This window comes from Protomyctophum parallelum (assembly GCF_964188405.1).
Source record: "Protomyctophum parallelum genome assembly, chromosome: 1".
NCBI classification, from domain to species: Eukaryota; Metazoa; Chordata; class Actinopteri; order Myctophiformes; family Myctophidae; genus Protomyctophum; species Protomyctophum parallelum.
The window spans coordinates 3,025,039-3,039,585 of NC_139697.1; the positions used below are offsets into that span (position 1 = coordinate 3,025,039).

General features: G+C 42.2%; 2 protein-coding genes across 2 annotated transcripts in view; one reads left to right on the top strand and one right to left on the bottom strand.

Moving 5' to 3' along the window:
* Positions 1 to 863: 863 nt before the first annotated feature.
* Positions 864 to 12,063, bottom strand: zcchc17 (zinc finger, CCHC domain containing 17). The gene is made up of 7 exons (XM_083787602.1): positions 12,040 to 12,063; positions 10,195 to 10,408; positions 8,890 to 8,990; positions 7,947 to 8,038; positions 6,568 to 6,668; positions 4,251 to 4,441; positions 864 to 1,212 (listed from the first exon to the last, which is right to left on the bottom strand). The coding sequence occupies exons 2-7, from the start codon at positions 10,334 to 10,336 to the stop codon at positions 1,030 to 1,032; spliced, it is 810 nt and encodes a 269-aa protein (XP_083643728.1). The 5' UTR covers positions 10,337 to 10,408; positions 12,040 to 12,063; the 3' UTR covers positions 864 to 1,029.
* Positions 12,064 to 14,124: 2,061 nt separating this feature from the next.
* snrnp40 (small nuclear ribonucleoprotein 40 (U5)) overlaps positions 14,125 to 14,547 on the top strand; it is a 32,020-nt gene continuing 31,597 nt past the window's right edge. The window contains exon 1 of the mRNA XM_083787591.1: positions 14,125 to 14,329. Within this exon, the coding sequence (XP_083643717.1) occupies positions 14,201 to 14,329 (129 nt within the window). The 5' untranslated portion in view covers positions 14,125 to 14,200. The remainder of the gene's footprint in view (positions 14,330 to 14,547) is intronic.

Consider the following 14,547-nt stretch of genomic DNA (forward strand, 5'->3'; position numbering starts at 1 on the left):
TCTCAGGTCAGAATGGGTTGATCAGACCAGTGTGTGTCCAGTGGAAACCTTGTATGAATCTGATCTCAGGTCAGAATGGGTTAATAAGCATACGTCCACTGATCCTACAGCCAGAACACAATCGATAGATTGATCATTAATATAAACAACTCTTAAAATGCACGCAGAACCACCGCCCCCCCTACCCAATCTGACTTAACACAGCATTTTATTGTAATTATTGGGGATGGAAATATAGAAATATGAAAAGAAAACAGGAACAAAAAAATCTTAAAAAAAGTTCCACGTGTTCCTAAAACAGACTCAGAGGTTGTCACGTACAGAAGTGGTCAGATGGGGTGGGGGGGGTGGCCGTGAACGCTTTTCGCGATGGAGAGATACCTTTACCTTTAAACCTCTACTAAATAGTTCCTCGCTGCGCCAGGAACTATTTAGTATCCTCGCTACGCCAGGAACTATTTAGTATCCTCGCTGCGCCAGGAACTATTTAGTATCCTCGCTGCGCCAGGAACTATTTAGTATCCTCGCTACGCCAGGAACTATTTAGTATCCTCGCTACGCCAGGAACTATTTAGTATCCTCGCTGCGCCAGGAACTATTTTAGTATCCTCGCTGCGCCAGGAACTATTTCAGTATCCTCGCTGCGCCAGGAACTATTTAGTATCCTCGCTGCGCCAGGAACTATTTCAGTATCCTCGCTGCGCCAGGAACTATTTAGTATCCTCGCTGCGCCAGGAACTATTTCAGTATCCTCGCTGCGCCAGGAACTATTTAGTATCCTCGCTGCGCCAGGAACTATTTAGTATCCTCGCTGCGCCAGGAACTATTTAGTATCCTCGCTGTGCCAGGAACTATTTAGTTTCGGTATCTTGTGTCTGACAGTAGCTGTTGTGTTATGGAGGGAGTGAGATTCAGGATGTGAGCAGAATTGCACCCGTTTTTATTATATCTTTTTTAATCGAACCCCTGGATATTTGTGTTTGTGCGTGTGTGTGTGCGTGCGTGCGTATGTGTGTGCGTGCGTGCCCCTCAGCTGTGTTTGTGTTTCTTGTGCTTCTTGTGTTTCTTCTTCTTCCTGTCCTCGCGGCTCTGTGTGGGGTCGTGGCGCCCCCGCTTGGCCTTGGCGGCGCCGTCGCTGCTGCTGCCGCTGCTGCTGTCGCCGCTCTCCGACTCCTTCCTCGCCCTCTTCCTCTTCTTCTTCAGTTTCTTCTCCTAAAACACCAAGACAAGACACCATATTATAGCCTGTTAGCACTGGAGCTAGCCCTTTTAGCCTGTTAGCACTGGAGCTAGCCCTTTTAGCCTGTTAGCACTGGAGCTAGCCCTTTTAGCCTGTTAGCACTGGAGCTAGCCCTTTTAGCCTGTTAGCACTGGAGCTAGCCCTTTTTTTGTTTGATTGCATGGATTAATCCCATTCTGGGCGGGAACCCCTTTGGGTGTTTTAAGCATTGTGTTATACTTCCGCTGTTGAAAAATAGCAGATCGTAGCGCTACGAGCTTGTAGGTCTGCTATTTCTTTTTTAAATCTTGAAAATTTAATGTGGTGCAAATCTTTGAATATATATTCTTTCAGAGCGAACGATTTTCAAATATTAGCTTCTGGGGGGGGGGGGGGGGGGGTCCCTGGAACTACATAATTTCAGATGGGGGGGGGGGGGGGGTCGGCGGCCAATTACATATATATTTTTGGGGGTCCTTGACATGAAAAAGTTTGAGAACTTTTTCATCTCTGGGACCGCCAATTTATATTGTAAAAATCAATGTTATTTTAACTCTGAGAGTGTAAAAATGGAACCATTTGGTTCCATTTGTACACTCTCAGAGTTACAGACCCATATAAGGGTTCCGTTTGGTTCCTAACTATCATTTAGCTGGGGGACCGCCCCTGGAACTCCCTCAGGGACCCCTGGGGGTCCCCGGACCCCACTTTGGGAACCCTTTGGTCTAACCAACGCACCCCTGTCTGCAGCAGCCCTAGACAGTTACACAATGTGCTGTGTGTGCATTACACGTTGTTGAGGTTCAATAAACTCTGAGTCAACCAATTTTCTATTATATTTTTAACCCATTCTGACCTGAGATCAGATTCATACGAGGTTTCCACTGGACACACACTGGTCTGATGAACCCATTCTGACCTGAGATCAGATTCATACGAGGTTTCCACTGGACACACACTGGTCTGATTAACCCACTCTGACCTGAGATCAGATTCTAAAAATGTCAGTCGTTCTTCCGATTTTTCAAAAATAGCAGACCTACAAGCTCGTAGCGCGCCACTCGGTGGCGCGCTATGAGCTTGTAGATCTGCTATTTTTCAATAGCTAAAGCATAACATGATGCTAACGCCAAAATGGATTCCCGTTCAGAATGGGTTAACCCCATATGATCTGAACTTCTGAAGTCTGCAAGTGACTTTTTTGAAATGGACTACATTTCCGTTGTTCTATCTAGAAGTCTGACAAAGTATTGTCTGACTGAGCATTGCATTGTCTCCACAATACAAGTGCATTAAAAAAGCCGTGCAGATATTTATTTTCCACAGAGAAATATAGTTAATATAGTTCTATAATTGTCTACAAACAATTTACCCATTAAAAAGAAAACTTATAAGGGATTTGAAAGAATGACTGAGCATTGTCTCCACAATACAAGTGCATTCAAAAAAAGCTGTGCTCATATTTCTTTTCCACAGAGAAATATAGTTCACAGTTCTATAATTGTCCACAAACAAATTTACCCATTGAAAAAATATATAAGGGATTTTTTGTTTTTACTTTATCTTTTATCCCACGATTTTGCAACCCATTTTTTTCACCCAGTGTCAATTATCGAATTAAACTTGGATCAGATTTGATGAAATCCTTTCAGAGATCATCCCTATAACTGCAAAACAAATGGCCTTACAAAACTTCTGTGTCAGCAGAGCAGCAAGGCGGTGTGGCTTTCACAACTCCAGCTGCCCGGGTCGTTGCACACGCACACACACACACACACACACACACACACACACACACACACACACACACACACACACACGCAACGCACACGCAGCAACGCACACGCAACGCACGGCCGACAAATGTCTCATTACGGTGAGACAGATGAAAGGGAAGCTAGCCGAGAGAAAGAGGGGGAGTGAGTCAGCCTGAAACACTCGTGGTGTAACCCAGTTTAGACGGGAACCCCTGTTGGTTGTTTTAAAGCATTATGTTATGCTTTAGCTATTGAAAAATAGCAGATCTACAAAGAGATTGTAGGTCTGCTATTTTTTTTTTAATCGTGAAAATGCATGGTGCAAATCTTTGAATATATATTCTTTCAGAGTGAATGTCTTTAACTCAAATCTTTGAATAATTAGTATATATTCTTTCAGAGTGAATGTTTTTAACTCAAATCTTTGAATATATATTCTTTCAGAGTGAATGTTTTTAACTCAAATCTTTGAATATATATTCTTTCAGAGCCACCCCCTTATATAGCATTTCTGTAGACGTAGATAGCATCTGATACAGACTTATAGCATGTTATGTAGACAGCACTATAATTGCATTGTATGTAGTCATAGCACATCATAGTACATATGTATAGCATAGTAGTATAGATGTATAGTTTATATGTATAGTTTCATCATATAGATATTCCACTGTTACTTTCTTGGCTTACGCATGTTTCATTATAAATGTTTTTATGTGATGTATTCCCATGCTTTTTTGTTCTTGCTTAATGTAAATCGCTCTGGATTAAGAGCGTCTGATAAATGCCTAAATTGTAAATTGTAATTGTAATTGTAATTGTAGAGTGAATGTCTTTAACTCCAATCTTTGAATATATATTCTTTCAGAGTGAACGTTTTTAACTCAAATCTTTGAATATATATTCTTTCAGAGTGAATGTTTTTAACTCAAATCTTTGAATATATATTCTTTCAGAGCGAACGTTTTTAACTCAAATCTTTGAATAATTATATATTCTTTCAGAGTGAACGTTTTTTAACTCAAATCTTTGAATAATTATATATTCTTTCAGAGTGAACGTTTTTTAACTCAAATCTTTGCTTCTGGGGGGGGGGTGGGGGGTCCCTGGAACTACATATTTTCAGATGGGGGACGGCGGCCAATTACATAATATTATATTTTTGGGGGTCGCTGACATGGAAACGTGGGTTTTTTTTTCAGAAAACTGTCAGGATTTAGAAGGCATTTGTAGAATCGATGGACGGTATAGATCTAAATGGGTTAAATGTTCACCTTCTTTTTCTTCTTCTTCTTGCCGGTGTCTTCTTGCTGTGGCGTGACAGTGGAGGTCTGTGGAGGAGGAGGAGGAGGAGGCAGAGCCTGCTGCTGCTGCTGCTGCTTCTGCTGTGGCGCGCTGTCGTCCTCTTCTGGCAATAAAGCGTACTGCAGCCCCCCAGCCGCAAAACAGTCTTTGGTGAAGTGACCTATAAAGAAAATTTAAATAAAATAAAAAGGGAAATGATTGATTAACGCCGCAGGTAGATCTACCAGTAGATCACAAAGGCTGTGCAGGTAGATCACATGACATGCCCCTAAAGAATATTTAATTTATATATAAAAAAAATTTTTGGCATTACAATTTACAATGTAGGCATTTAGCAGACACTCTTAATCCAGAGCGACTTACATTAAGCAAGAACAAAAAAGCATGGGAATACATCACATAAAAGCATTTATCATGAAACATGCGTAAGCTAAGAAAGTTAACAGTGGAATATCTATATAATGAAACTATACATATAAACTATACATATATACTATACTATGCTATACATATGTACTATGGCGTGCTATGACTACATACAATGCAATTATAGTGCCGTCTACATAACATGCTATAAGTCTGTATCAAATGCTATCTAAGTCTACAGAAATGCTATCTAAGGGGGTAGGGTAAGTGCTATGGGCCATGATGGAGTCTGAAAAGGTGGGTTTTCAGACTACGGCGGAAGATTGGGAGTGATGCTGCCACTTGAATTAAGTTGACTTGATTGATTGATTGACTGACTTGATTGAAAAGTGCCTGCCAGCTCAAACCCATAATGCAATGCTTTGTTTTTCAAGAGTGTTGCTGCGCACACATGTCGGTAGACGACCTATTCCATTTCTCCCCTTTCCCATTCCAAGTGTCTTAAAGGTGTAGTGAAACGGAAATGGTGAACAACATGAAAATGGTGTTTCAACATGAAGTTTCTGAACCAATCAGAGCGTCGCATCCCTTCAGGCGATGGGACGGTAGCTAGGGACGGTAGCTATGCTAGGCGCAACAGCGTGGTGTTGTTTGTTTATAAATCATATGGTCGGCCAGCTGTACCAGTTTACTGTTATGTGGCTTATTTCTTCCATATAATGTTTTCAGATACATATTCTAGCGTGATGATTAAGTTGAAAGCGAGTAATACACTGTCTGGATGTTATCTGGAATGGAAATTAAAACGGAGTATTCTGTAATCAGTAGCAGCTGTGATGGACGGACGCGCAAATATGGGGAATTAAACGGGTGAGCTTCATTGTTATTGGCTTTTATCGATGTGTATCTCTACACGTCATCACGCAGCACGTTTTCGTTTTAATAAATAAATAATGCAATCGTTTTTATGGACCTTTGATATAAAAACACACAGAAATGAGAATTTTCACATTTTTTTGGCATCCATTGTTAGGTATGCCCATATGATGACCACGGATATGGTCTAAAAGTGTGAAAAACTTCTTTTTCATTTCACTACACCTTTAAATGTAATGCCAGCGCCGCTATTCCAGAACCATTTTCAGCAGTGGTATTATACTGTTTTGGGTAGATCTTGTTGAGCTGGTCCTTTTGAAAGTAGCTCTCAATAAGTCAAAAAGTGTGGGCAACCCTGGGTTAACCCATTTAAGCCTGATGTCGACATTTATCCCATTCTGACCTGAGATCAGATTCTAGAAATGTCTTCTACATCCTGACAGTTTTCTGATAAAAAGCTATGTTTCTATGTCAGTCGTTCTTCGATTTTTCAAAAATAGCAGACCTACAAGCTCGTAGCTAGCTTGTAGATCTGCTATTTTTCAATAGCTAAGGCATAACATAATGCTAACATCAAAAGGGGTTCCCGCCCCAAAATAGGTTAAAAATGTCTCCTAAATGATGCCAGTGTTGTGGTCGTACCCTTTTAGAATCTGATCTCAGGTCAGAATGAAAGTCTTCTAAATGATGCCAGTGTTGTGGTCGTACCCTGATCTCAGGTCAGAATGAAAGTCTCCTAAATGATGCCAGTGTTGTGGTCGTACACTGATCTCAGGTCAGAATGAAAGTCTCCTAAATGATGCCAGTGTTGTGGTCGTACACTGATCTCAGGTCAGAATGAAAGTCTCCTAAATGATGCCAGTGTTGTGGTCGTACACTGATCTCAGGTCAGAATGAAAGTCTCCTAAATGATGCCAGTGTTGTGGTCGTACCCTTTTAGAATCTGATCTCAGGTCAGAACTAAATGATGCCAGTGTTGTGGTCGTACCCTTTTAGAATCTGATCTCAGGTCAGAACTAAATGATGCCAGTGTTGTGGTCGTACCTTTGCAGCCACACTTTGCGCAGGTGGTGTTGAGCACGGCATCCAGGGTGATCCTCCTCCCGGAGTGGTCTCTGAAGTTACGGCGTCTCCTCTCGTCCTGCCTGATCAATGACACACAGTGGAAGCCATGACGACTAAAACTAAGACTAAATATACTCCTCTCATCCTGCCTGATCAATGACACACAGTGGAAGCCATGGTGACTAAAACTAAGACTAAATATACTGATCAATGACACACAGTGGAAGCTATGGTGACTAAAACTAAGACTAAATATACTGATCAATGACACACAGTGGAAGCCATGGTGACTAAAACTAAGACTAAATATACTCCTCTCATCCTGCCTGATCAATGACACACAGTGGAAGCCATGGTGACTAAAACTAAGACTAAATATACTGATCAATGACACACAGTGGAAGCTATGGTGACTAAAACTAAGACTAAATATACTGATCAATGACACACAGTGGAAGCCATGGTGACTAAAACTAAGACTAAATATACTCCTCTCATCCTGCCTGATCAATAACACACAGTGTATAGCAGGGGTACTCAACTGGCGGACCGCGGACCACCTCTTTGCGGACCACCCAAAAAAAAAAAGAATTGCTGCAAAGGCCCCCAAAATGTCCCCCAAGGGCCCCCAAAATTCTGGCGCGCGCACAGTGTGGCCTGCCAGGGCGTATAACTCCCGGCCTGATTTGGAGTTCCACTCCGGGCCTGTACTCTGCACCCCATTATTGGTTGGGTGGAAGGCGATCTGATTTGTATAAGCTTGGCTTGACCATACTAAACGGGCATAGAGCCCCGCTCTCCGATGGACGCCGTGCATGGGACCGGACCTCAGTCTTATTAAAAAAAGTATTTGTGGACCTTCATCATTTCTAGTTGAGGACCCCTGGTGTATAGTTTAGTTTCATGAGATAGATACTCCAATCAGTCCAATGTTACGTTCTCAGCTTACGCATGTTTTCATGATAACTACTGTTTATGTATGTGATGTATTGCCATGCTTTTTGTTATTGCTTAATGTAAGTCGCTCTGGATTAAGGGCTGATTCATACTCCTATTTTAGAGCCGAATAAAAGTGGGTTCGGCGCTGTAGAGCCTACAATGTGACATCATTTGAGGTTCGGGGGGGGGGGGGGGGGTACCGTCCTAAAGTCGGCTCTTCGGTGCTACTGGAAATTTCTGACGAGCTGAAATCATTTTGGCACTACAGCGCCGAAACAGCGGTAAAATAGGAGTATGAATCGGCCCTAAGAGCGTCGTCTAAATGCCTAAATTATTGTAAATTGTATGAACAAACAAACGTTTTTTTTAGACGTTCAATAAATGCATTTTATAATCGTATATATAGTGAAAGTACTTACTCTGCCATGACATTGTTGGGGTCCAAATCCCTCCCCGTTCCCTGGTTGACAGCTTTCATTGAGAAGGACAACTTCACCTTGTCTCCCTTCATCTGAGATCAGATTAGATCCAGGATAGATTCATTCACACTGCAGCCATCACACTTTAAACAAATCCTACCTAGATTGTGTGTGTGTGTGTGTGTGTGTGTGTGTGTGTGTGTGTGTGTGCGTGTGCGTGTGACACTGTGGGCTGTATGTTGCGTGTCTTAAGTACCAGGTCTTATTCCCTATAACTTGAGTAAACTAAAGACCTGGAGGCGTGGTCAATGCCATCTGGCTATTCTGAGTGGCCAAAGAGCATTGATCACGCCTCCAGGTCTTTAGTTTAGGGAATAAGACCTGGCAAAATACAGCCGTGTGTGTGTGTGTGTGTGTGTGTGTGTGTGTGTATGTGTGTGTCAAATTGTGCCATCTCTGCTGCCACTGCTTGTGCCCATATATGGACATGGAGTGCTGACTGCAGAGTGACATGTGTGTTGTATATTGTTGTATCATTAGGACATATCCATGAGTTTGTGAATGTAACCTTTACTGCACCTAAAATATTTCTGTTCCTGTATGCTTTCCCCGTGTGTACACATAAATACATTGTTAACCCATTCTGACCTGAGATCAGATTCATACGAGGTTTCCACTGGACACCCACTGGTCTGATGAATCCATTCTGACCTGAGATCAGATTCTAAAAATGTCAGTCGTTCTTCGTTTTTTTTCAAAAATAGCAGACCTACAAGCTCGTATCGCGCCACTCGGTGGCGCGATATGAGCTTGTAGATCTGCTATTTTTCAATAGCTAAAGCATAACATGATGCCAACACCAAAATGGGTGCCCGGTCAGAATGGGTTAAACTGTGTGTGTGTGTGTGTGTGTGAGTGTGACTGTGTGTGTGCACATCCTTACCTCTCTTCCAATGACTTTGATCCACACCTGTTCCCCCATTTCAACGATCTCCGCAGCGTTTTCCACTCGCGAGGCCGACATCTCGCTGACATGTACCAGGCCTGGGTGTGTGCATCGTCATCATCGTCATCATCATGTGTAAAACGACAGGAGGAGAGATGGGGTTTGTGTTGTGAAGTTCACTGAACAACACCCGCACTGTACGACACATAGCTGATCAACAAGCTCACAACAGGACACGCTGGGAGGTTGTGGATCAGGTATTTTCAACAAAAATAAATGTAGTTTTTTGCAAAAACATTGGGGTAGACTGGCCGGTAGAGCGGCTGGATGTGGGAACTGCGAGGTTCCCACTTCCCAGTTCCATCTCCCGGAGTCGGCTCCCGATGTGCAGGTTGGTGCCTTGCATGGTTTCCTCTGCCATTGGTATGAATGTGTTAATGTACTAATGCATTATTGTATCTATGTAAAGCGCTTTGGATAAAAGCGCTATATAAATCCACCATTTACCAAAATATGGACTCCAGGGGTGAAGTTTGTACAGACAAATGTATGTTGTTGTTTTTGCCGCGTAAAGCATTTTATTTTCTGTACATGTGCGCTAGTGAGCCCCTTCGGTAACCGAGATGACATATCCTCAAGGCATTTATCCTAATCCTAAATTTAAAAATAGAAAATGGTACTAGGTGCTTAACACGATTCCCGCTAAGCACCTCCACCTATAGACCGATTCACAGAGGGGTGCCATGGGCGCGGCCATTACTGAGGTGTAATCCATGGAGCAGGTGCACCGTAGGCCAGGTGTAGCTAATCAGTGCTGTTTCGCTTAATGGTACACCTCAGTAATGGCCGCACCCAGGAAACCCTCTGTGAATCGGTCTATAGGAGGATCAGGACGAGTCCTCCAACTCACCTTTCTTCTTGTAGCCGGGCAGACCAACTCACCTTCCTTCTTGTACCCGGGCAGACCAACTCACCTTCCTTCTTGTACCCGGGCAGACCAACTCACCCTCCTTCTTGTACCCGGGCAGACCAACTCACCCTCCTTCTTGTACCCGGGCAGACCAACTCACCTTCCTTCTTGAAGGCTCAACTCACCTTCCTTCTTGAAGGCTCAACTCACCTTTCTTCTTGTACCCGGGCAGACCAACTCACCTTCCTTCTTGAAGGCTCAACTCACCTTCCTTCTTGAAGGCTCAACTCACCTTTCTTCTTGTACCCGGGCAGACGGACGAAGGCTCAACTCACCTTTCTTCTTGTACCCGGGCAGACCAACTCACCTTCCTTCTTGAAGGCTCAACTCACCTTCCTTCTTGTAGCCGGGCAGCCGGACGAAGGCTCCGTAGGTCTGCACCGACACCACCTCTCCTTTAGCGATGCTGTAGATGGGAGGCAGGCCGTCCAGACCCGAGGGCTCCGCCGCGGGCGGCCCGTCCGAATCCGACATGGCGGAGCGGAGTTGGAGCGAGGAGGAGCAGACCGCAGAAGAAGAGTTCCGCTATACCTCCGTTAGAAGAGACTGAAGAGAGAGAGGATATTATGATTAGTTCTCCAAAAATAGACCCAGACGCTCCTCCTTGGGGATGTAAACCACATAAGTCCTTATTTTCGGTTATAATTGGCCATACGACGGGGTCGCTTGCAGCAAGAATAGCTGGTCGGTAACTAGGTATGCAACATCACGGTCGTTTCTCTTGTTCGGTCCGTCGTTTCGGGCCCGTTGTTGCTGACAGACAACTTTGTGCTCGTGGAAAAGGGGAGATATTTTTTACTAAACGCACGTTTTCTGCCAGATCTAGCAGCAAATGGATGTGAAACTAGAGGACAATATCTGACTCCCAAGTCGCAGAAACGCACACGCAGCGCAAACAACTTTAAATGCAGACTCCAGATCAGTCTGCTACCCGGGGCAGGCATAAGGGAATACAAGACGACTCAGCCTTTACAGACTCCAGATCAGTCTGCTACCCGGTTGGGGGCAGAGCATTCACACATTCACACATTAACATGGTGAATCACATCTTGATGACATCATCAAGATGTGATTCACCATGTTAATGATTTTTTTTCAGACCTACAGTTCTAGTACTTTTTTATTATTGCCACACAACAGCTCTAAGGTATATTAATTAATGACATAGTAAAATGTTGAAAATTAGTGGAATGCCCCTTTTAATGGCATTTCTATCTCTGGGACCCCCAATGTATATTGTAAACTAAAAATCTATGTTAATTGAGTGGACCCATTAATTAGGGTCCATTTGGTTCCAAACTGTATTATTTTTGCTGGGGACCCCCTGGAACTCCCTCAAGGGCCCCTGGGGGGTCCCCGGAGCCTATACTTTGAGAACCACTGCTCTAGGCCCTAGGGAGTATAGGGACTGGTTTTAAATGCTATAGGTCAGGGTTGGGCAACGTTGACGATGGAGAGGGCCACAATATTTCCACACTCACTCCAGAGGGTGCATATTACGGTCGTAGCAAAAATAGCCAATCTACAAGCTCAAAATTGCTATATTTGAATTGAAAACCTGAATAATCTTTTGCTATTTTTGAATTGGAATCCTGAAAAGTAACCTTTTTATTCAAAAGCATTTAGTTATAGTCATGTTAACTTTATGAACCGTTAACATGACTACATTGGACACAAACAGACTAACATTAATACTAGTCATTTAATACTAGTCATGAAGTAATTAAAGTGGGTTTGGAATTGTAAACAGCTGAAATCAATACTATATTATCAGTATTCTGATATCAACATGCGGGCCGCATTAAGTGAACGTGGGGGCCGCATGTGGCCCCTGGTCTGGAACGCCAGTTGCCCACCCCTGCTATAGGTCGATGCAAACGCAAATAAAGACCATTACCATAGATATAGATTTAGACAATATAATGTGTCCCTTTGGTCCATTATAAAGTGAAATGTCTTAAGTAACAGTTGTATTATTAATAACTATGAGCTGAGAGAGCGCATTTCTTGCAGCATGCGGCACAAAGAATTCTATGTTATATAATTTAAATTATCGCGATACAAAAAGCCTAAAATCTCACACTTTGGATGCATTCTATATTATAAATACAAATATAAGTTTGTAGTTGAAGTAATCCAATAGAAAGAGGTGAATAAATAAATAAATGCATCGCTACCTTTCTTTCTTTCTTTCAGGTTTCGGGTTTTGCAGAGTCAAATATCTTATAATGTAATGTATGGAGTAGCAGCGCGCTGTTTACATCCGGGTCACGGTAGTTTGTCAACAATCTCGGCGGCCAATCAGCGCCGTCTGCGTCACGTCCAGCCGGATCAGCGCCGTCAACGCAACGTTCGGCCAATCAGCTGGCCTCGCCGCCCGCCGGAAGAACGGCGCCTCTTCTGTTGTTGCCACGTCTGCTTATTATGAGCGACTTTGGGCTTAATATTGCTCTGTAAAGTTGCTTGTTTTTTTTGGCCTTGTTTGGAATGTGTAAATTACTTAATTAAGTTTTCTCACACATTTCCAGGTCAAGGACCTCCACATTAATGTATTTATTTTTTATTTTTTTCTGCATAGAACGGTATATTTGTATCTGTAGGCTATGTGTTTAAATGTTTTGATGAATTGAAAATGGAGGACACTGATGTAAACAAGTATTATAGTTATTTTTCTGGTTTTATGCTCTCATTCGTTGAACTGTACCCATTCTACAAACATCTCTTTTTTTTTTTTTTTTAAGATATTTTTTTGCGGCTTAGGCCTACGCCTTTTATTGATTTGTGAAGGGACAGACAGTAGGCTGACAGGAAACGGGATAGAGATGGGGGGATGACATGCAGTAAAGGCCGTGTCGGGTCCGGGAGTCGAACCCGCGGCACACTGCGACTGGATCACCAGTCCGGTGCCCAGACCGTTACGCTACGGCCTGGGCCGTCTACAAATATCTCTTAATACAAATTTAAATTATTCAATCAATTGTCCAATTTCAATCAAGGACCCAGCCCTACATCTACAATATTTTGTGCCAGGGACCTATAGCCTAATATTTAGACTCTCTTAGATGTATTTGATCGATTTTAAATGTCAAAATCGATACAATATTAGGGATGTGCCGATGAGACATTATGGCCGACATCGATATTCAATGTAATTAATTGCTGCTACGGCTTTGATTGATTGATTGAAAGATGTATTAACAGATCGGAGAATTACAGTAGGCTACATTTCAAGCACAACGGAATTCAAAACGGTTGACTCTGGACAACACACCATTAAGCATTACACTTGTACAATATGGTCAGGTCCACCATGTTCAATTCATCATAACGTACAAATATACAATTCTATATAGCCAAAAACAGGAAATCATCATAGAGGAGGTAAAAAGGAAAAGATACAATAAAAATAAAACATATACAGTGAGGGGAAAAGAGGTGGGTAACCGATATGACGTCGATATGATCTCATTCTGTATTAAAACATTATACTTTGATTGATTGATTGAAATATTTATTAACAGTTTGTAGAATTTACAGTACATTTTAAGCACAAACTCAATACAAAGACTGTTACTAATTTTGTTCATTCTGAAAAAATACATGTAACAGGATATCTGCACTGCAGGCTTAGGCTTAGGTCACATTTAACTTTAATAGCCTACCTTATATTTAATATTGTGAGCTTGTAGATCTGTTCAAGCTTTTACTTTGGGGCCCATGTTTATCTGTAAAGATAATCGGACCGATGCCGATTAACCTCCGATCACTAGGATTAAATAGGCTACATTGATTGATTGTTTGAAATCTTTATTTCACATGTTATGCAGAATGGGTACATTTCAAACGAAAGCACAAGTCAATACAAAAACTGCTACTTTGTGGACGAAATATTGTGTTACAACAGGGTCCACCTTTTTCAATTCATCAGAACATTTAATGACGTACAAATTATATACACTTCAATTAAAACAGGAAATCATCATATAAAGAAAGGAAAAGAGGGAAAAACACATGTTAAAAGGTTTGTCACTTTTTCTTTCTCAATATTCTTCTTAATTTTAATGTATAAATAACAGTCAGATCTGCTATTTTCAAACAGGCTATAGTTAAGTAGTATAGTCGCTTCTTTTACATAGACCTGGCTTGCTTATTTCTCTCACAAAAACCTGGCAACTCCTCTTATTCTTCGTTGGTATTTTCTTTCGGAGCTCCTCCTTCCTGTCTTGTCTGTAGTGACTCCATTAAAAAAAGGAAGCCGACAGTCACACATTCATTTAGTTTAGTTTCTGAATTAAAAGCCGCAGTAATCAGCCATAACAAAGCTTTGGGTTCTTCAGGATGATCGAGCCTAAGAAGAGGACCGCGGACATGGCCGTGGTGGCCAGCGGGCCCGGTACCGGGCCCAAGCGGGCCAGGACGGAGCTAGTGGCCGCGGCGCAGTCCCACAACAACCAACTCGTGGCCATGGTAAAGAAAAAAACAAGCTAACAACTGTTAGCCACTTTTAAGCTACCAAAACGTAAACATAACGTTTTATTATTGGTATTATTACAGACAGTGGGTCTTTAACTCGTTGTGTTAGCTACCAAAACATAAACATAACGTTTTATTATTGGTATTATTACAGACAGTGGGTCTTTAACTCTTTGTTTTAGCTACCAAAACATAAACATAACGTTTTATTG